This window comes from Coregonus clupeaformis, unplaced genomic scaffold (assembly GCF_020615455.1).
Source record: "Coregonus clupeaformis isolate EN_2021a unplaced genomic scaffold, ASM2061545v1 scaf0364, whole genome shotgun sequence".
Taxonomy (NCBI): domain Eukaryota; kingdom Metazoa; phylum Chordata; class Actinopteri; order Salmoniformes; family Salmonidae; genus Coregonus; species Coregonus clupeaformis.
In genome coordinates, this window is record NW_025533819.1 from 373,666 (window position 1) to 396,924 (window position 23,259).

The 23,259-nt window shown below is 44.4% G+C and overlaps 2 protein-coding genes across 2 annotated transcripts; both read right to left on the reverse strand.

Annotated features, from left to right (window-relative positions):
- Positions 1-345: 345 nt before the first annotated feature.
- Positions 346-4,122, reverse strand: LOC123484580 (transmembrane protein 237B-like). The gene is given in 13 exon segments (XM_045215073.1): positions 346-588; positions 1,107-1,228; positions 1,425-1,512; positions 1,645-1,718; positions 2,028-2,219; positions 2,326-2,449; positions 2,714-2,871; positions 3,031-3,049; positions 3,052-3,129; positions 3,378-3,515; positions 3,775-3,846; positions 3,954-3,967; positions 4,107-4,122. Coding segments are annotated over 13 exon segments (1,152 nt in total). The 5' UTR covers positions 4,115-4,122; the 3' UTR covers positions 346-523.
- Positions 4,123-10,484: 6,362 nt separating this feature from the next.
- On the reverse strand, positions 10,485-22,412 carry LOC121586972 (MAGUK p55 scaffold protein 4b). The gene is given in 21 exon segments (XM_045215076.1): positions 10,485-10,983; positions 11,825-11,959; positions 12,121-12,229; positions 12,419-12,512; positions 12,656-12,751; positions 12,987-13,086; positions 13,088-13,197; positions 13,312-13,326; positions 13,451-13,471; positions 13,580-13,621; positions 14,917-14,934; positions 16,723-16,978; positions 17,207-17,278; positions 17,412-17,497; positions 17,610-17,622; positions 17,624-17,692; positions 20,442-20,573; positions 20,726-20,809; positions 20,942-21,019; positions 21,864-21,985; positions 22,113-22,412. Coding segments are annotated over 21 exon segments (1,902 nt in total). The 5' UTR covers positions 22,171-22,412; the 3' UTR covers positions 10,485-10,791.
- Positions 22,413-23,259: the final 847 nt, after the last annotated feature.

Sequence of the window (23,259 nt, forward strand, 5' to 3'; positions counted from 1 at the left end):
ACTGGGGAGTTTTTCAGGATTAAAAAAATAATCGGAATGGGCACAGGCAAAATCCTAGAGGAAAACCTTGTTCAGTCTGCTTTCCAACAGACACTGGGAGACAAATTCACCTTTCAGCAGGACAATAACCTAAAACACAAGGCCAAATCTACACTGGAGTTGCTTACCAAGAAGACAATGAATGTTCCTGAGTGGCCGAGTTACAGTTTTGACTTAAGAATACTTTCTGAAGTCACTGTATTAAATGGTGTGGTATATAACAAGGCACAGCCATGCTGTTTCAGGTCAATACACTACTAATGGTATGTTTGGTTTAAAGTCCCCAAAATTACATATAGAAGCATCTCAGTGGGACACAATTGTTATTATTTTCAATGGTAATCAATACATTAGAAAAAACAAGCACACATTCGGGCCATACAAAAATAAACTGATTATTACCACAAACAATGTATACATTTTGTGTTGGCTGATAAAATACAGTACAAAAGAAGATGTGCAAGCAAAAATGGAAAAAAACTATTCAAGTAGACATTTCTGATTTCTCCTCTGGTCTCAAGGACTCGATCTCCATAGCCATTAGGAACCCTGGTTTGGGGATAGATGGAGAGAGAGATTGGAAGCCCATGTTATTTCTAAAGGCAACTGAAAACAAAGCTGATCATCACTTTTATACACATGAAAAATGAAAACACACATCTCTGAAGGGACTTTAACGTGTGTCATTCGGTAAGGTTGCTGAGTGTGTGTACAATCCAGTCAAATTGCTGTGGTCCGTCTGAGGTGCTTTGTCCCTTCTAGTAATTATATTTCTATGGTGTATACAATATCAGTATGCTGTATACAAAACCTTAAACAATATATATATAGATAATAAGTATTGAAACCGTGGTAACATATAGGACTGAGCATGTAAACAATGTCTGTCGCAATTTATGTATGTCTGAGTAGGTGTTGTTTTTCTTCATCTTTTTGATTTAGTCTCTGTTTATTGTGACTGTTGTGCAGTAAGTCTTTGTCAACGTCATGTCCATTTTTGTGGAACTATGTCTGTGGAAATGTTAAGTTGCGGTTTGTTTAATTAAAAAACACAACTTCAGTCTCACCTTCGGTGTAGTCCATCTCAGGCCTAGTGGAGATGAAGATCCAGGCCGTTCCCACCAGCACAGCCACCACCAGGTTCACTATGATCCACGGGTTCAGGATCTGGTGCTCTGACCCAGGAGGCCTGGAGAGGGGAGGGGGGGTAAAGGTCACAATGCTTTTTGGTTTGTTTGGCTGGAGTCCGAGGAACAGAAGAAAAGGGGGTTCTCTTCTCTCCGACTCCAACAGTGATACTGCTGAGTAGGATAATCAATATACAAGAACTAACATAGAACTACATGCTAATATCAAGACAATAAGAACACAGTTAGTTAGCACACCATAAGGTCCCGTTAGCGCTGGGGTAGAGGTTGATGCGGTCACTGGTCATCTGCTGGCTGAGAGAGAGGACCAGAGCTGAGAAGTACACTGCAGGAGGAGAGGGAAAGTTACTTCAGTGAAATGACCATTTGCCAAGGCCAGAGAAACAAAGTGTTTACAGGTTAGCTCGGTCTGTCCTGAATGAATAGAGTAACATACTATAAATATGTTTTAACTCACAGAAAGAGGCTAGAGCAACTGGGTCCAGGGTGACAAACTCTCTCATAGCCATGGCGCCTTTGGCCAGATTCACCCTGAAATGGAAAGAGAATGAGTCTCTCCACAAAGACACACACACACTGGGGAGAGACGGGGCACACTGGAGTTGGCCTTTGTTATAAAATGTGTAAGCCTGTGGCTAGAGCAAGGAGATGTGTGTGTGTGTGTTTGTGAGGGTGTCTATTGATGGAACAGAACGACAGTGCTTTGTACACACACACACACACAAATAAACACCTCCTAGCTCTAGCCACAGACTTCCCCTATTTTCACAACAATGGCCACATTTATTTTGGGCCTGACCTCAGTGTGCCACACACACCCACCCTCTCTCCCCTCCTTACCTGTCAAAGGCTGACACGGTGCTTATAGCCAGTAGCAGGTAGAAGAGAGACTGTGCAGGGTAGGCCAGGCTGTGGTACTGCTGCAGTAGGTTAGGCAGAGTAGTGAGATGTTTTCCTGCCAGGGCATAGATCACTATGATGTTCCACACTGCATAGCCTGCTAGGAAGCCGTGGCAGAACAGCCCAATCACCCTGTATATTAGAGAGATATAGCGACGTGAGATAGAGGGAGCATTCACACACACAAACACACAGTCTTTCAAACAGACACATGCACACGCACACACCTGTGACTCACCTGAAGCCACCATGTACCCTAACAGACACATCCTTGGTGGTCCACATCTGCTGGATGTCCATGAAGTTGTCCACCTGATCGCTGGACTTCGGTCTGTCTGACCGATCGGCAGCTTGAAACCTCTCTGAAAGTTAAACAACACATCATTATCCAACATAGAAGACAGGACACAAAAGGAGGTCCAAAGAATTCATGTAAGGCCAATTTTTTCGGACACAGAAACAAGACTAGTCCTCACCAAGTAACGCTTCCAATGGAGGTTTTCCACTGAAATTGCTTCATAGTCCAGGACTAGGTTAATGAATCTGTGTTCTGGAAACCAACCCATACTCTTAAACTCTACCATGTAGAGCTAACATTAAATAACAGAAGGGAGGGGGACACTCACTGCTCCTCTCTACAAACACCTTCCCCACTGGCTGGCTCTGTCCCATGGGAGCAGAGAACAGGGAATGCTGGGGGATGGGTGGCTGAGCGTCTGTGATGATGTCATCGTCCTCTACATCAAGCTCGTTGACGTACTGCGTCTCTGACACTTTCGACTTCCTAGGGAGTGACCATGAAGGAAGAAAGAAAGAGAGGGAAACTGAGCTCATTATAAAAGCGAAGGATCTATCATAGTAGAACCATATAAGTGAAAACCTACCACACACATTTTACTCTACTTTCAACACCATAGATAGGCTATATTATAGTGTCTCTTACTTCTTCCTCTTGGGTTTTTGGTCACTTCTTCCCCTGCCTCGGCTGTGTTCTGGACCAGTCCATCCCCGTTCACCAGGTCAGCCTGGTCTTCCTCCAGGTCTGAGACACAAACAAGCGAACGAACAACGCTCCTAATAACCTAATACATTTCATGATTACAGTAAGAACAACTATGACATATAGCCTATAAATGGTTATGGTAAAAAAGAACTGAATGTATTGAATATAAGTGGAATATATTCTTAACCATGCAGAAGTGCTTGAAGAGCTAATACACAGACAAGATCATGTTTGAGTTGAAATGTAGGAAGAGTAGGTCTATGGTTCCCCTGAGGCATGTTGTTTACCTATAGTCGCTGCCTTTTTCTTCCTCTTCCTTCTCTGTGGTGCAGCTTCCTGCGACTCGGGGGTCAGGGGCTGGATGACCTCAGATGATCTGCGACTGCTCAGACCCCCCATCTGGGCCATCTCCATCCCTGGTTCTGCTGCACATACAAACAACACAACTCTCTTATTATATACTTGAGCTGTACTTACTATGTGGTTCAAGTCATTACTAGTACTTTAACAGTATATACACTACTATTTGACAGTGGAATGCAAGCCTTATAATTAATCGATAGATTGAAACTTAAAGGCAAAGTGCCTCCAAAATTCCAAACTCTGGAACAAAGCTGTTGACCAGCAGTTCAACAGAAGGAGCTCCTGAGAACTATTCCTGGGAACTATTCCTTTTCCACCCACCCTCTGGGCTTTCAACACCATCCACCTGACTCTTCGACTTCTTCCTCTTGCTTTTAGGGACCGGCATCTCGTCTACATAGGAGACAAAACAGGTTAAGTAAACTATATCCCTAGCCAGCAGCTCCAACCTAAATTCTATAGGTAAATGATCTACTACAACGTCCATCTAAAGAACTCACCACCCGTATCTTGACTTCATGCAGTTGTTTAAATGCCATACATAAAAAAGGGAAAGAGATTGTGTGTGAGAGAGAGAGATGTATCAGACTGCAGTTCTGCTGGGATAAATGAGTTGAAACATTATCACAACAGCATAAGGAGGCTAGACTCACCTTGACATGGGGGCAGGGCACGCTGTCCATGCTGAAGAGGACAACAAGGAAGATGAAAATGAGGCTTGGCCAACATCTTACATAACACACCTTAATGTTTACTTCATATACTTCATTATTTTCATACATGCCAAGAGATAGGAACAGAGGGGAACCAAAGAACAACAAAACCAAACAAGTGGTTGTACAAAGCTCTCTCCAAAAATTGCTTTCAAAGTAGATAACACTCCCAGTCACAAACAATACATTTCTCAAATTGATCTCAACAATAAAATCCTCCAAAACTCAACAAACTGGACTCAGCAAAGAGAGTCCTTTTCGTACAGAGAGAAGATCCAGCAGCACCAAGGCCCGGTTTCCCAAAACCAGGCCCAGGACTGTGTATGAGAGAGAACTTACCGTGAGTTGTTTTCTCACCATTCCATCCAAGAATCACGAAGGGCTCTGAAGATATTCCTGTGCCACAGCCTTGGTGACGCTGCTTAATCCTGGGCTAAATCTGCAGTATGCATCTGCCAAGGTATTGGATTACCAACCAACCAAGACATAGATCAGATCTGACTATTCAGACCTGAGGGATTTGACCCCTTGACGTATACAGTGAAGACCCTCAACGGAAGTAGCCTAGACTAAACTACAACACATTTATTGATGTAAGAATTTGGTGTAAGAACAATGTTGATGATTATTAGGCGCTATTTTATTTCCCTCTCATATTGGACCACAGTTTTGAAGTGACATAAGCTACATCCACCTCTTCATGGTGTTGTTGACCTTTGCCCCCTAATGCTGTATGGTTCTACAGCAAGGTCCCCGTCACACCCTCTCTGCTTTGGTGTTGTTGTGCCCTCTGCAGGTTGCTGAGTGCAGAAGCCAGAGAGCTGGGAACTGGCTTGCTGTGAGCAGTCTTTGCTGAAGAAAATGTGACATGTTGTAATTGCGGTGGGAATCGTGAAGCCATGTCTTCTGAATGCCCCACAAGGGTAAAGGAGAATGAGGTGGCCAAAGTCAGGGTTGTACAGAGCATTTCATATACAGATGCTGTGAAAAGGGTTGAGGGTTTGAATGTTGCACCAGAAGAGTCCATGGTAGTGGATAGGCCTTCACTGCAGGCTGCAGGGGTTGTCTTACACCAAGAGGATCCTGACATTTTAAAGGTTAAAAAGGTGGACTTTGTGGCCTTTATCGCAATGGTGATAAATGGCACTGCCAAGGTGGAGAAAAGATCTAGGAAGATTGAAATCATTGTGATTGCGGCGGAGTGGTTCCTGGGGCTGAAAGATTTCACAGCAAAGGAGTTACATGGAATATTAGCAAAAGCCGTACCACCTTCTCAGATCCTAGAGCCTGAGAAGGGAGATATGGAGAACTAAAAGAAGGAAGAAGTGGGAGTTTTGTTTGTTTTGGCAATGTACTATTTTTTTATTAGGGTGGACTGTTAGAATCACTATTAAGTATGGATGTATTTGTATTTATTTTTTGGTTTCAAATCGTCCAGTTGGTGGCGGCAATACAACTTCTGGATGTAGTTCGCCATAAAACCCACAGAAGAAAAGAAAGAGCTGTCTTTTGACTGGGCTTGTGCTCATAGGCTAACAATGTGCTGCACACTAGCTAGTTACAAGTCGAAACACACTTTTAAGCAGTGGCGGCTCCTGAAAAAAATTCTCAGGGGGGCAATTTTTCTGATGATTTAGGTGACCTACACACATTTTTAAAAGATATGTCCAGCAACAACATGAAGACAGGGGCAGCATATAAGTCAATACCAGAAGCATTTATTGACTGATCTCAAAAGTGTTGGCTTACAAAATCAAAATAAGTTATCGCAGTAAAAAATAATCAAGGGTGTTCTTTCACATTCCTCAACACTGCATAAACAATATGCATTTCCATAAACAAATGAAATAAGAATGAAAACAGAATTTGAAAGTAATTTCTAGAAAAGGTAAACACAGCTATCTGTATGGCTTTGTAAAAATGAACAACCATATTCTGGCCAATTGTATAGATTTGTAAATATGAACAACCATATTCTGGCCAATTGTATAGATTTGTAAAAATGAACAGATTTTTTTATTTTATTACTTTTTTTAAAATGAAAAAAAAAAACTATTTTAAACAACATCAACTGTGAACTGATTTGGGCGTGTGTGTGTTAAAGAGACAGACAGGGAGGGACAAAGAGAGAGAGAGGCTACATTACTTGTACTGAAACTGTTCTCTTCTCTGTTTCAATACAGCAAAGCGTTCAATGACTTTCTCATTGAAATCAGGCATGCTGAGGACTAGTTCCCTCTCCATGGAAAGCATGGCCAGTGCATTCAGACGTTCCTGGCCCATTGAATTTCGCAGGAATGTCTTAACTCGTGTCAAAGTTGAGAAACATCTCTCAGCTTCAGCTGTTGTCATGGGAGTAGTTATGAGGATGTTCAACAGAGTCACAGTCTCAGAGAACGTCTCCTGGAGGTTGTAGCTCATGAGAACCTGGTACAGTGCCAGTGCACCACAGCTTCCCTTGAATTCAGGATTCTCATAGATCAGAGATAGTTCTGTCTTGAGCTTTGCCTTGCTCAGCATGGGGTATGCATTCACAGTGGCATTCAGAGCCTCATCAGGAAATGAATGGCAGTACCTTTCAAACATGTCTGCTTGCAGTAAGGTAGCACTCACAAGGTGGCCAGAGAAAGAGAACCTTTCTTTGGTGTGATCCAGGATGGTGTTGCAGACCTCTTCAGACAGCCTCTGCTTCTCCCTCTTCTCTCAAAGCTGTTCTGGGTCTTTTGGCTCCTGTTGCTTCTTGCAGCTGCTGTTGAGAGGGAGTCCCTGAAGGCAAACAGACCAATGTGTTTGTTGGCTTTGTACAGTATTGTTGTCTATGTGATGACAGGCATATGCAATGTATCCATGTATAGTACAAATACTTAAGTTCCACTTAAAATGGGCAGGGATGCATAAAGTCTTTAGTGTTTAAGTTAGCCTTTGTGTCTCACATAGCCTGGATGTTCAGCACAGTATACAGTGGTGCTCATAAGCTTATGATCCCATGCTAAAGTTGACTAAAAAGAGGAATAAAAAGAAAAGAAAATTGGTGTCCTTAAAGGTTGGATTTTCCAACTTTTTTAATTAAGTCATTAAGATCAATTTCCAAAAGATGATTTTTTATTCCTCTTTTTAGTCAACTTTAGCATGGGATCATAAGCTTATGAGCACCACTGCACAGTACACATAGTATATAAAATAAGATAGATTACACCACTGGCCATATATAATGAGAATAATGTGATTTCAAACACAAATGCAGTCTCCTTTCATGCATACATTTTCAAATAAAGCTCTGCTTTGAGAAAGATCGAATGATATTGTTTAATCTTACCTTATGGCCTTGACACTGCTTGTGAAGCTGTCGAGGGCACGTTTGATAAAGACAGCATCGATGTCCTTCTTCTGTAGCTTCTGGTACAGAATGTCGACGTGGGGCATGATTTTGTGAAAAAGCCGCAGGGAAAAAAATAAAATCTTCATCATGTAGCATCCTCACGTAACCAGATGCCTCTCTCACAGTAAGCTGGTCAAATGAACCCAATGAACCCGTCCGGATGGCTTCAAAACATACTATGAGGTCGTCTCGATTATCGTAGACAGTGTTCACGACTCTGCTGTTGAAGTTCCACCGTGTGGATGAAGGTCTGGGCAGTCTTCGTGCAACAGTCTGGTCAAGAATGCTGGTGCGTTTGGGTGACCGTGAAAAAAAAGTTGTTATCCCGCTCAGATCGGAAAAGAAAATGTTCACTTTTTTGATGCGAGAAGTAGCTTGATGCATGATCAAATTCAGCTGATGCGCATAGCAATGCACGTAATGGGCATTCTTGAAATGCTCACGCACCTTCTGCTGCACACCTGCCTTCTCTCCCCTCATCACACTGGCTCCATCGTAAGCTTGCGCAATGAGTTTGACTTTCGTCATCGGCAAAAAGACCGTTCAGTCTCTCCAAAAGTACACTGGCGATTGAGACTGAGGATGATTCCGAGATGGGAAGGAACTCAAAAAGCGCTCCTGCACTTTGTGCTTGCTATCTATGTACCTCAGCACAAGCACCAGCTGTGTATGTGTAGAAACATCCGTGGTCTCATCAGCTTGGATAGCTACGAAGTTCGCAGACTTCACCTCCTCCACAATATGTTCCCTCGTGACCGCTAGCATACACTCCAGTAGCTCGCTTTTGAATGGTCTTTGATGTGCCCTTGAAAACTTTAGCATTTTTAAGATGGTCATCAAACACCTCATCTAATTGTGCCACAAAGTTGACAAGTCCAAGAAAAATACCAGGGTTGGTGGAGCCCTCAGTTTCATCTTTGCCTAGCAAAGCTAACTCAAACACTCCGCAAAACTTAACACACTGGATTAGCCGGCTGAGGATATGGCGGTTCTTGCTAACCTCATCGTTGTGGCGGCGGGACAGCTAGCCTGTATCCCTCATCCAGTTGAGTGGCAATATTCACTCTTCCTAAAGCAGACAGTCTCAAACAGCTATCCATGTGGGTCTTTGACAGCTCATGTTTCTTTATCTTTTCTGAAAGATGGTGCATGTCGGTTACACCAGTCGCTGTCCACGCGGTGCCGTCTGCCGTGCCGCCTTCAGGGTGAAACAGTAAGCAGGGGTAGCAGAAAACTGCATTAGCTACATCGCAGCCTGCTAGCCAGGTTTTCCGTTCATACCAATTTTTGGAAAATCCTCGGGTGTAGGACTTCCCCCTTTAGTAGAAACCTGTTGAATTATTAAATTTGGTCTGGGAGGTCCTAATTGTTTCGTTGCCAATTTATCTTCATTTGTTCGCCGACAAAAAGGAACTTCTTTCAAAGACACAATCGAGTTGGACTGAAGCCTAGCCATTTTGATAGTAGTAGTGAATTGATTGACTGCTACCCGCTTTTTCTTAGTTACGTTCATGGTTACGTTACGTATGACGAAAGCGCCGTAAGTGCAAGCCCTCAGAAACCCATAGAGATTGTATTGAAAGCTGTGAAATTTGAAAAAATAGATTTTACATGGGAGTCTATGACAGACTTCTGGGCGATTTTCAACCTGACTGAAATCGCCCCAAAAGGGGGCGGCCATTTGAAGCACGACTTTAGCCTGATTGGATATTTAGTGGCAGATCAGACCACACGTCTAGATTACAACACAACTACTGTTGCCGTGATATAATTGATTAGAAAAAAAATCCCTTCCTTTTCCCGTTTGGCAGTGCGTCGCCCATATCGCCCTATTGAACACACCGCCCCTGCTTTTAAGATGTATGATATGGATGGTCGTGTAAGTGTAGTTGCGCAGGCTAATGGTAGTGGTACCTGTGGAAGAGGCGGGAGGTCCCTCCGTCGCGTGCTCTGTGCCTAAATAAATATTGAGATTAAAAACATAAATCGCACACACTGGGCAACTGGTATAGGACACAATTCACTAGTTATAACGAATTTATAGACAAATAGTTCTAGCTAACTAAGATATAGCACAATTATAACTAGCTAGTCAGCTAAATTAGCTTGCTTGCACATTTGAGCTAGAGCATCCTTGTGTTCCGACCTTTACAACATTAGCTAGCTACATACCTGGAATCCTCCTGTGGCCATTTCTGCGGGATACCGTTTTAAAAAAGAACCCCGATAAGAACTAGCTAGTTAGCTAGCTAGCTACCTAGCTGTTTAAACCTGTTGGGCTTGTAACGCCTGCATGTTGGTTGCCACACTGTTGTTTACCCGACCACTTTGTTTACACTCGTTGCCTTGCTATTACCGTGATTTTTAGCTGAGAACATAAAAATGAACTTCCGGTTTTCAAAATAAAAGCCTTCTGTCTTCTGCACATTTTGACACAGAAAGCTACAAAAAACACGTGTTCACACACAAAATTGTATTTTTTAAATTAGTAACAGTATACATCACATATTTTAGCATTATTCCATATCCCATTATGTTACACTCTAAAAAATATTCGGTATAATAATAGCCTGTAATTACAGCCTGTACTGAAGGTTTCTCCGTCTCAGGTCCTTCAGTATTATGACAACATTGGGTTCAATGGTGCGCAAACAACTCCACTTACTTGCTCACCATCCTGCTGAAACACACCGTACATATCTAGAGCACTTGCATTTTCGTTCTTTGGCATTAACATTCATTTGATTAAATAAATAAAAACATTAAGAAAATACACAAATTCAGCATGGACAATTATTTGCTCTAATTGTAAACGAAAGATGAGAGGTTAACCTACAACCTCTCATAGCAGGCCTTTGTAGCACATCAATACATGATCTCCAACTACGCACACAATTTCAGAGAAAAACAGACATGATTTTGGTTTAATCCAGCTCTATCATAGGCTTGAATATGCAAATTAGCCAACAACTAATTCAAGCAAACACAAGGACAGTATCTGTTTGAGTCTCTCAAACTCACACTAAACAAAACAAAACAATTGATCCAATCCTAAACAAATTCCACTGGAGAGCAGAAGGTATCTTCAGAAGTAGCAGCCACTCCTCATCCATGTTATCCTCCATTCCCTCTTTTCCGATGCCCTGCGCTCCATCTGTTTGTTATCCTTTTATGTCCTCCTCGCCTCGCCTCGCCTCGCCTCGCCTCTCTTCTCCTCCCCCTCTCCTCTTCTCTCCTAATTTCTCATCAGAACTCCTCTGTGGGTCGTATCCAGTTGGCAGGAACCCACTGTGGCTCGTCCTGAGCCCTCGTCACAGCCCTCAGTAGCTGAACACAGGAGTCTTGCAGCCCGTCGTTCACCATCACATAGTCAAAGAACTGGCAGTAGTGAGACTCCATCTTTCTGGCTGCCTCCTCCATCTCCTGGAAGTCTTCCTCCTGTTGGGAACAGAATAACATGACAGTGGTCACTATCTTAACTATGGCATGATGGTCAGTATTTCAACCATTTGATCACCATAGGGATGGCGTATTATTACCAGGTCTCTCTGGAAAAACAGGTTCAAACCGTGAGAGACTTCCTGGTCAATGAAAAAAATGAGAAATGATAATCAAATCTTATTTGTCACATGCTCCGAATACAACAGGTGTAGACCTTCCAGTGAAATGCTTACTTACAAGCCCTTAACCAACAATGCAGTTTTAAGAATAAGATAAGAAGAAAATAAGAAAAATAACAAATAATTAAAGAGCAGCAGTAAAATAACAGTAGTGAGGCTATATACAGTGGGTACCGGTACAGAGTCAATGTGCAGGGGCACAGGTTAGTTGAGGTAATTGAGGTAATATTCACATGTAGGTATAGGTAAAGTGACTATGCATAGATAATAAACAGAGAGTAGCAGCAGCGTAAAAAGAGGGGATGGGGGGGACGCCAACAATGCAAATAGTCCGGGTAGCCATTTGAGTAGCTGTTCAGGAGTCTTATGGCTTGGGGGTAGAAGCTGTTAAGGAGCCTTTTGGTCCTAGACTTGGCGCTATGGTACTGCTTGCCATGCAGTAGCAGAGAGAACAGTCTATGACTAGGGTGGCTGGAGTCTTTGGCAATTTTGAGGGCCTTCCTCCGACATCGCCTGGTATAGAGGTCCTGGATGGCAGGAAGCTTGGCCACAGTGATGTACTGGGCTGTACGCACTACCCTCTGTAGTGCCTTGCGGTCGGAGGCCGAGCAGTTGCCATACCAGGCGGTGATGCATAATAAAACCATAATAGTGCTTACTTTGAAAGGTCTGTTGACGTAGTAATTGGTGGTGATCTGAGCATCCTTTCTGGTCTCCTTCATGCGTTCTGCGGTGGGTGGCTTCACATAGATGATGTAGGCCTTGAGCTCATGTGTCCTCACTGACTGGATGGCCTAAAAGGGGACAGTCATCATCCTTGGGTCAATTGTGAACACATTCTAATTTACAATGAAGACCTGGCCAAGATGCAACTGAAGTCAACACAGAGCTAACTCCACAATAAGGGCCAAGTCAATGATGAAGCCCCACTGAAAAGAACCACAGCAGGTCTCACATGAGGCTCGATGTCGATGACACAGATCCTTCCACTGTTCAAAACATCCTTCACAGCATCAAGACTAGTGCCGTAGAAATTACATTTGTACTCCCCGTATTCCAGAAACCTGGTTTAAAACAAAACACAACACCCTGGTTTATAATCAGGTGATCCACATCAATGTTATGAACTTACTTAATCCTCTTTGTCCCGATTAGGACATAAGGCCACGAGTGACATTCATGTTGTGACAGTTGATTTAACAAGATGTGTTTGTGAGAGGAAAGTGAGCAGCTATTATTCAGTGAGTACCTACTTGTTGTTGTAAACCATGTTCTCAAACAGTTCTCTGTTGATGAAGTGATACTCTTTACCAGATTCCTCATAGCTCTTAGCGGCTCGTGTCGTGTCTGGAGGAAGAAGGACAAATATTTCAGATGACATATAAGATATCATAGGACGACATCAAATAAGACATTGATTGTATCCATGTCAACAATGGAAGAAAGTAAAATAGACTGAAAGGTTCACAGAGGTTAGGTGGTGTACTTACGAGGCACTGCTCCTTGAAAGGTCACTGGGTTGATTTCGATTAACCGTCTGCGAAGTTCGTTCACTCCAACGCCAGAGGGACCTGAGAGAGAACACACTTGTGAGGTCTCTGTCATGTCGTCACACATATTCTGTGTCAATAGAAGTAGAGACACACTGCCCATGTACAAAAACAGTGACACAACATGAGTCATACTGTCTCTGCATTATTGGCCACAGAACCATACACAAGTCAGTACGTTTTCATGACAGTCAATACATATCTGAATTTTGTGCCAATGTATTTGTGTAGCTGGTTAGTGCCAGACTGGTGTCTTACCAACGAGGGCGACATTGGCGGTGTTTGTCCTGCGGGTTGCACTGGTATCGCACCACCTCTTCGTATGGGTTGTTGAGGGCACTGTAGCAGTTGCTGGAGCAGCGGGTGTAGCAGGACTGCTGACTGGAGCCTGTGCTTAGGGACTGCCGCCCGACACAGACGCAGGCTATGTCTGAACCCAGTTAGATAGATCCCCTCGATGTTAGTGCTGAACTCACCCTCCTCTAGGGGCAGGGAACAGGGAGGGAAAGAGCATCATCATGGGATGAATGTGTATGTCACTAGACAAGGTGTTAGAGTTGGTGCTCATTTAGATCAGTAGAGCAGGTCAAGCTCACCTTGTCTTAGCTCCTCTTACATTCCAAATTGGAATTCAGAAATGGTTGAGATAAAGAAAACAGTGTTATAGTTGAGTGATACTGTATTTTATATAGCATAGGCTAAATGATGGACTAACTTCAACAAAGACTTACCTACCAGATTCAAAAGCTTCCTCATCTGTTAGAAAATTGAAAAAAACATTCAAAATAATCCACCAGTCATCTTGCAGTAAACAAACGAGTGAAACAATGTGATTTATTGTAGAGGAAATGTGGGAAATCTTACCAGCTTCAAAACACTTTTCATCAATGGCCATCAGGTCTTCCTCTGAAAGAGCAAAGTATGACAGGTCAGTGCAAAATCAATAATAATATACACTATATATACAAAAGTATGTGGACACCACTTCAAATGAGTGGATTCGGCTATTTCAGCCACACCCATTGCTGACAGGTGTATATAATTGAGCACACAGCCATGCAATCTCCGTAGACAAACATTAGCAGTAGAATGGCCTTACTGAAGAGCTCAGTGACTTTCAACGTGGCACCATCATAGGATGCCACATTTCCAACAAGTCAGTTCGTCAAATTTCTGCCCTGCTAGAGCTGTCAACTGTAAGTGCTCTAATTGTGAAGTGGAAACGTCTAGGTGCAACAACGGCTCAGCCGCCAGAAGTGGTAGGCCACACAAGCTCACAAAACTGGACCTCCTAGTGTTGAAGCGCGTAGCACGTAAAAATAGTTTGTCCTCTGTTGCAACACTCACTACCGAGTTCCAAACTGCCTCTGGAAGAAACGTCAGCACAATAATTGTTTGTTGAAAGCTTCATGAAACGGGGTTTCCATGGCCGAGCAGCTGCACACAAGCCTAAGATCACCATGCGCAATGCCAAGAGTCGGGCTAGAGTAGTGTAAAGCTTGCCGCCATTGGACTCTGGAGCAGTGGAAACGCGTTCTCTGACGGACAAATCTGGGTCTGGCGGATGCCAGGAGAGCGTTACTTGCTCTAATGCATAGTGCCAACTGTAAAGTTTGGTGGAGGAGGCATAATGGTCTGGGGCTGTTTTTCATGGTTCGGGCTAGGCCCCTTAGTTCCAGTGAAGGGAAATCTTAACGCTACAACATACAATGACATTCTAGATTATTATGTGCTTCCAACTTTGTGGCAAAAGTTTGGAGAAGGCCCTTTCCTGTTTCAGCATGACAATGCCCAAATGCACAACGCGAGGTCCATACAGAAAAGGTTGTTCAAGATCGGCGTGGAAGAACTTGACTGGCCTGCACAGAGCCCTGACCTCAACCCCCATCGAACACCTTTGGGATGAATTGGAACGCCGACTGCGAGCCAGGCCTAATCGCCCAACATCAGTGCCCGACCTAATGCTCTTGTGGCTGAATGGAAGCAAGTCCCGCAGCAATGTTCCAACATCTAGTGGAAAGTCTTCCCAGAAGAGTGGAGGCTGTTATAGCAGCAAAGGGGGGACCAACTCCATATTAATGCCTATGATTTTGGAATGAGATGTTTGACGAGCAGATGTCCACATACTTTTGGCCATGTAGTGTAACAATAACTGCCTCACATTGAGAACTGGCACCATAAAAAAGGATCATAGTACTTACCTTCATTCACAGTGCTCACTTCAGGTAAGCAAGAGGAATAAGAGAATTGTCATGTGTTCCTGTTATGGATATACAGTACAGTGCCTTGCAAAAGTATTCATCCCCCTTGGTGTTTTTCCTATTTTGTTACATTACAACCTGTAATTTAAATGGATTTGTATTTGGATTTCATGTAATGGACATACACAAAATAGTCCAAAATGGTGAAGTGAAATGAAAACAATAACTTCTTTCAAAAAATGCAAAAAAATAAATAATGGAAAAGTGGTATGTGCATATGTATTCACCCCCTTTGCTATGAAGCCCCTAAATAAGATCTGGTGCAACACTTACCTCCATGAGTCACATAATTAGTTAAATAAAGTCCTGTGTGCAATCTAAGTGTCACATGATCTGTCACATGATCTCTGTATATATACACCTGTTCTGAAAGGCCCCAGAGTCTGCAACATCACTAAGCAAGGGGCACCACCAAGCAAGCAGCACCATGAAGACCAAAGGGCTCTCCAAACAGGTCAGGGACAAAGTTGTGGAGAAGTACAGATCAGCGTTGGGTTATAAAAAAATATCAGAAACTTTTAACATCACACGGAGCACCATTAAATCCGTTATTAGAAAATGGAAAGAATATGGCACCACAACAAACCTACCAAGAGAGGGCCGCCCACCGAAACTCACAGACCAGGCAAGAAGGGCATTAATCAGAGAGGCAACAAAGAGACCAAAGATAACCCTGAAGGAGCTGCAAAGCTCCACAGCGGAGATTGGAGTATCTGTCCATAGGACCACTTTAAGCCGTACACTCCACAGAGCTGGGCTTTATGGAAGAGTGGCCAGAAAAAAAGCCATTGCTTAAAGAAAGAAATAAGCAAACACGTTTGGTGTTCGCCAAAAGGCATGTGGGAGACTCCCCAAACATATGGAAGAAGGTACTCTGGTCAGTTGAGACTAAAATTGAGCTTTTTGGCCATCAAGGAAAGTGCTATGTCTGGCGCAAACCCAACACCTCTCATCACCCTGAGAACACCATCCCCACAGTGAAGCATGGGGGTGGCAGCATCATGCTGTGGGGAAGGTTTTCATCGACAGTGACTTGGAAACTGGTCAGAATTGAAGGAATGATGGATGGCGCTAAATACAGGGAAATTCTTAAGGGAAACCTGTTTCAGTCTTCCAGAGATTTGAGACTGGGACGGAGGTTCACCTTCCAGCAGGACAATGACCCTAAGCATACTGCTAAAGCAACACTTGAGTGGTTTAAGGGGAAACATTTAAATGTCTTGGAATGGCCTAGTCAAAGCCCAGACCTCAATCCAATTGAGAATCTGTGGTGTGACTTAAAGATTGCTGTACACCAATGGAACCCATCCAACTTGAAGGAGCTGGAGCAGTTTTGCCTTGAAGAATCGTCAAAAATCCCAGTGGCTAGATGTGCCAAGCTTATAGAGACATACCCCAAGAGACTTGCAGCTGTAATTTCTGCAAAAGGTGGCTCTACAAAGTATTGACTTTGGGGGAGGTGAATAGTTATGCACGCTCAAGTTCAGTTTTTTTGTCTTATTTCTTGTTTGTTTCACACACAAAAAATATTTTGCATCTTCAAAGTGGTAGGCATGTTGTATAAATCAAATGATACAAACCCCCCAAAAATCCATTTTAATTCCAGGTTGTAAGGCAACAAAATAGGGGAAAATGCCAAGGGGGTGAATACTTTCAAGCCACTGTAATACTTGTTACCAGCTGCTTATAATTTGTTCTAAAAGAGCTGAAAAGCCAGATGTAAAGATGAGACTGTACTCTACTCACAGGGTTTGATGCAGCTGTGCGGCTGATAGGGCTGAGACCACCAGAACTCTTTCTGTTTCCTCCTGAGCAGGTTGGTGGAGGGGATAAGTCCAGCACAGGCTGAGGTGCTGGGTAGTTTCTTGGCCTGCCACCAGAGGGTGTCTGACTGGTCCACGATCTCCAGCAGGTCTCCCTTCCTGAAGTCCATACCTGCCTCGGCGCAGGGGATGGCCGGGTCCTGCTGGGGACTGTAGTCTGCCATGGCACGCACATACAGCTGGGACACCAGGAGACACAATACAAGAGACAACAAGAGACAAGGACAATGCAATGAAAAGATTTCTACTACAACACTGAAGACAGGAACCGAAACGATGGGTTTTCTTGGTAATAGTAACCTCCTATTTTCAAGAAAACGACTGGTCATTATGGTTCAATCAGCTTACATGACTTGTCTGATACTGTTTCCAGGGAAGGGTAGGTCAGTAAACATGCAATCTCTCACCATCGTCTGGTTGTTGACTGGTCTATCTGTGATGGGAACCACTTTGAACATGAGGGTGCCTTCAGACCGGGCCTGTGGGTCCAAAGACAGATAAACACCTATGTACATCACCGGTGGATGACGACCTACTACAGACACCATCTGTGTTGACTGTGTGAAATGTATGGATGTTTGGGCAGCCAAGCAGTTCTGCTAGTAGACTCACCAGTATCTCAATGACCTGCTCAGGCTCCAGGCCATCTACAGAGTAACCATTCACCTCTGTAATCCTGTCCCCTGCATGCAGCAGACCTAGAGAGAGAGTGGGGGGGCACAAATGAAAAGGAAGAAACTGATTACACACACACACACACACACAGAGACATAGACACAGAGAGCGAGAGAGAGAGAAAGGTCATCTCACCACTGCGATCCGCTCAGTCCTCCATGGATCACCCGTGCCACAAATATCTCCCCTGTTATCCCATTTCGCTTTATCGTGGCTCCCTAAGAGAGAGACAGAGGGGGGACATGAATTCAGGCTTAAATCAGTCTACGGGAGCTCTCACAGATACAGTATACACAGATTTATGACTGGGGTGGACCAGCAACAATGACACATTTGGCCTATTACAGGTTATGGAGGGTGTCCTGTGATATGATGTTTCCATCTCATGAGTCAAAAGGGAATAATGGACATGCTTTATTTACAATTACAAAATGAAATAATGTGAAAATAACAGATGACATTCGGGAAACACAGAGTGGCATGAAACACAGATGGATGGCTTGAGGATGGAAACGCAACAATGGGCAAGACATCAACGATCCCGCTCCATAGCCAACACGTCACAATTGCGGGATGAATGGTGGGCGACGTGAAGGCGATGAAGATAACAGAAGAAAGGATAAATGCCTTTAGAAGCCGAGCTCTCAGAGGGAATCTTAAGAAGAGGACCGTCCCCTGAAGCACAGCAATATAAGGTCTTCTGAAGCTACAGAGCACCACTGTACTCCTGGCTGGTTCAATTCCTCTTCTTCCTCTTCTTCTTCTTCCTCTGGCTGGAGCTAGAGCAGCAGCCAGTCTTGTTGTGGTTGGGGGCGGGCGGGGCAGGGAGTGGAGGTGTTGAGAGGCCATTGTAGAGGTGGGGTTGCTTGGGGCTGGGGTTCCACATGCTTCTTTTGAGATGTGGGGGAAGCACCAACATGCTTTTTGGGAGACATGGGAGGAACCCTGGTCTTCAACCCTGCCTTGGGTGACCCATGGCAGGCTGGGGACTGAGGCTGAGAGATCTTCCCCTGGGATGTGGGTATGCCATCCATAGAGCCAGTGAAGGAGCTGGAGGAGGATGAAGAGGAGGAGGAAGAGGAGGTGGACAGGGAGCATACTCTGGACTGGCGTGAAAGGGATTTGTTGCCAGATGTCTGAGTCTTCAAGCTGCTGGCTGTGTGTTCTTGTTCGCTGGCTGATATGTTGACTGGTGGGCCACTGCTGCAGGTTCCTCTGTGTGGTTCCGGTGTATCTTCTACCGCCCTGCTGGCAGCGATGAGTGTCTGCAGTCTGCTCACCACCTGGGCCAGCAGCGTCAGGGCCTGGGTGTTCTCCTGGACACTCTCAGACACACGCTCTGTGGCGGCGGCCATCTTCTGCCCCAGCAGCTGGACGTCATTGGTGCTGCGCTCCATAGAGCTGGCAGCCTGCTGCACAGTGGACCTCAGCTCATCCAGGCTCTCCTGCTTAGCCAGCTCCACAGGTTGGTCGCGAGGCATTTCATCTACCCGCCGACGCTGCATGGGGCTGGGGGGAGCCGTGCGAACCCGGGGGCTGACGCTGTAGCTGCGGAACTGAGGAGGAGTGCCGGGGGGATGGTGGTAGTCACCCATGGAGATGTGGTATGCAGCCACGCAAGGAGGGGTGAGAGTCCAGGGCTGGAGGGGTGGAGCGTGGTGCGGGAGACGGGACAGGGTGTTGGCTGACTCTCTGTCTTCTCCACTGTCTGGCTCCTCGATCACGTTATCTCCAGAGGCAGGGAGGAGAGAGAGGTTGGAAAAATAATCAACATTATTTTTGAAGAAAAAAAATGTGTACAAAATCTATTAGCCTGAATAAGAGTAGAAGTTACATTGTGTGGTATTATAATGTACTGAACTGATATGTATTGCAGTGTACAGCACTGTACTACTCATGGCAGTATTGAATCATCTCGTTTTTAGGTTCTTTTCAACTGTAGTTAGTTCTTACCAATCAGAACCGAGCTGCAGACCGAGGGGGCAGAGTGATTAAGACCTCCTTCTTTCCAGAGTGCATCAGTCTGGCACATTCTACAGTTACTCATTGGCTTAAAACGTGGCGGAGGGCGGGGCTTGCCCAGGTGTGGTTGAGCAGCAGAAGATAGCACTTCAGCTGGTGGGTAGCTGACTCTCCTTGTGCTGGGCATGACTGGTTGCTCCCCGGGCACTTCGGCCCCCAGAGCCCCCACACCATGCCGGGGGCCCTCCACCGCCCTGGCCCCACCGTGGATCAGCCTTCGGCGGGTCATCTCACTCAGGCTGTCCCAGCGACTGCGGATCCCCCCTCCTGAGCTCCTCTTTCAAGGGGAGAGATAGGGCTAGACAGGTTTACCTCTGTCTGAGACCACAGATACCTGTATAGCCCTGAAATATGGATCTAGGTACACAGGGTACTGCTAAAACTGTATGCCACCAGCATTGGATTTAGATTTGTTCCGAACAGGTTCCAAAAGAGGTCACAATGTCAGATGTGGATGGATAGGAGCTTCAGAGTTTATACAGCTTAATAACTATAGGAACATTTTTGGGTTCAAATTGAGTGACTGGAAATGGTATATTTTGGTGTCCAAAACTGACCCATCGTGACACTAATCATAAGCCATCCTGGAATTTTTGAAGTATTAAAACCATCTCTACTACTTTTACTCTGATTGAAATCCTCTGTCACCCAATGTAACAATCAAACTAATGACATGTATGAAAGCATCATCTGCCCTTTGTTACAGCTTCGGTCAGGTCCTCAGGAGTTGCTGCTTTGTATTCGGTGTGCATAAAATACGACATTTCTGTAACCTTGCAAAAAGTGTGAAAGTACTAAAAGTGTGTTTTTGTTATTTAAAAAAAGTAATAAAAAATAGCAAGGTCTAAAAGGTTGCACCCGTGATAATACTTTTAATCTAGTTATTTTTTTTGCTTTAAGCCTTCCTCCTTAAAAACAAACAGTTGTATCCAATCCATGACTCACCAGCTGCTGCTTGTTCTTCACCAGACAGACTATCCTCATGGCCTCCTCATCGTCAGGGAGGTTGTCAGGGATAGGAGGCAGCACAGGGTCATAGTCCTTCTGGGCCACCGTATCATGGGCTGATATCAGAGCCTAGGACAGAGCACAACTATTAAGTACATTCATCCATTCAGGCGGACTCAACACACATAAATAACTCACACAACCCAGAATACTTTAGTTACTGCAACCACAGATACCAAGGTTAGGATCATAGGAGCCCTTGTTGCCTCAGGATCTCTCACCTGGAAGTGTGGTCCCCTGAGGAGACTGTAAAGTTCCCTGGCCTCAGCAGAAGGGTCCGGAACTGTTCTCATGTCAGCCAGAATCTAGAAGAGAAGCAGAAAGAAGGGTTGGAACACAGACAGCAGCAGAGTGGACATAGGACAGGACTGACCTCACTGACACCTCTGACAAGCCAATGAGGGAAGAGGGCAAAGCAGTAGAGGGAAAGGTCCTACCTGTTGGATGAGCTGTGTTGTGTATGGTAGGAAGGGAGCAGGAGGCTCTCGCTGGTGCTGCTGCAGACGCTCATACACCTGGGTGGGAGCAGAGACAGAGAAAAGGTTAAACCTACACCCAGAACAAGACAAGAGTATGGACAAACACAAGTCAAAGACACCCTCCACTCACTGGGTGGAGCAGAGACCAAGATAAAGTTAATCTATAAATCACTGCTAGGCAAATCCCCGTCTTATCTTAGCTCACTGGTCACCATAGCAGCACCCACCCGTAGTCTCCGCTCCATTAGGTATATCTCACTGATCATCCCCAAAGCCAACACCTCCTTTGGCCGCCATTCCTTCCAGTTATCTGCTGCCAATGACTGGAACGAACTGCAAAAATCTCTGAAGCTGGAGACTCTTATCTCCCTCACTAACTTTAAGCATCAGTTGTCAGAGCAGCTTACCGATCACTGCACCTGTACACAGCCATTCTGAAATTAGCCCACCCAACTACCTCATCCCCATATTGTTATTTATTTAGCTAATTTGCACCCCAGTATCTCTATTTGCACATAATCTTTTGCACATCTATCATTCCAGTGTTAATACGAAATTGTAACTATTTTGCACTATAGCCTATTTATTGCCTTACCTCCATAACTTACTACATTCGCACACACTGTATATATATTTTCAGTTGTATTTTTGACTTTATGTTTTGTTTACCCCATATGTAACTCTGTGTTGTTGTTTTTTTCGCACTGCTTTGCTTTATCTTGGCCAGGTCGCAGTTGTAAATGAGAACTTGTTCTCAACTGGCTTACCTGGTTAAATAAAGGTGAAATAAATAAAAATAAATAAATAAAAAGTACAGATAAAGTGAAACACAGCCTTTCTAAACCCCAGATGAGAGTATATCACAGACTCCCAGACTAACTTTGAGCAGAGACTTGAGCCAGGGGGTGTTGAGGAGGCTGTGTAGGAGCTCTGCCCCATTGATTTCCTTTTTGATGGAATGTTTCACCTCCTCTACCACGTCAGACAGGATCTGCCTCAGGCCTGGAGGAAAACACCAACATAAACATAATCATAAAGATAAACAGCCATAGGATTATCACAACATACAGGAGAGAAGTGCATTGTCATCAGCTAGAGGTTGAGAGAGAAGCTGTTTCCTATTACTGACCATGGTCACCCAGTCTAGGGGAAGACATCACCACCTCGGCCTCCACAGCCTGCCTCATGGTGATATCCCAGCACTGACTGCTGGAAATTCACCCCAACCCAGACCTTGGAAAGAGAGAAATTAACAAATAAAAATGTAATAAAATGAAAAATGAAATTTTGGCCGCAGAGATAGAATTCCCGGGGGATCCGCTGGTAACAGGTCCGTGCTTTTACGACGTAGCGAGCAGGAAAGAAAGGAGAGAAGAGTGTAATCCTCTCTCTATCCCAGTTAATCCTGGGCAAGTGAGCCGTTGCCTCTCTCTCCGGAATTGACAGAAGCGTGTCCAACCTGCTGCTGACCTGACCAAGGCTATTCTGCAGCTCTGCTCCCAAAGCTTCTTAACGCTTCCTACTTTTAAAACACGCCAGACCGTGGTCGGATGGTGCTTGTGTCCCAAATGGCACCCCTTTCCCTATATACTGCACTACTTTTGACCAGAGCCCTATGGGCCCTGGAAGGCTCTCGTCAAAAGTTGTGCCCATTAAGGGAATAGGGTGCTGTTTGGGACGTAGTCATGGCCACACAGCTACTCTGTGTTGAATAGAGGGGAAAGAAGGGAAAGCCCACAGTGTGTAATTAATGTACTGTACTGAGCTCCCAACAGCTGGAGGAGATAGGGGACAGAACATGATGATTATGTCATTATAGTACACTACACTCTAAAAATAAAAGTTTACTTTAGGGGTTTTTCAAATTGAAACTGTGGGGGAACCCCTATAAGTTCTTCGAAGAACCCTTTTTAATGGTTCCTCTAAGAACCTTTTTTGAACTACCCCCCCTCCCCTATTATTATTATTAATATGCATAACAATAACACAATATTTTAGTTGTCAGTGTTTATTATGATTTTAGTGGCAAAGCAGAATAGAAATATCCAAATATGAGGTACACTCGAGCAGAGCCCCAAGTCCAATGGGTATATCCTCTGACATGTTGATGTTAATGTGTTGATGTTCTCCGTATCCATAGCCAATATTGATTTTACAGTGCATGGTGATCGAACAGGTTTCCTGTTATATACATCAGAGGTATAGGGCGGGTGAAGTCTGTGAATCCAAAGAATTGTAATTATACCGATGTTTAACAAAACATGCACACGAGAGTG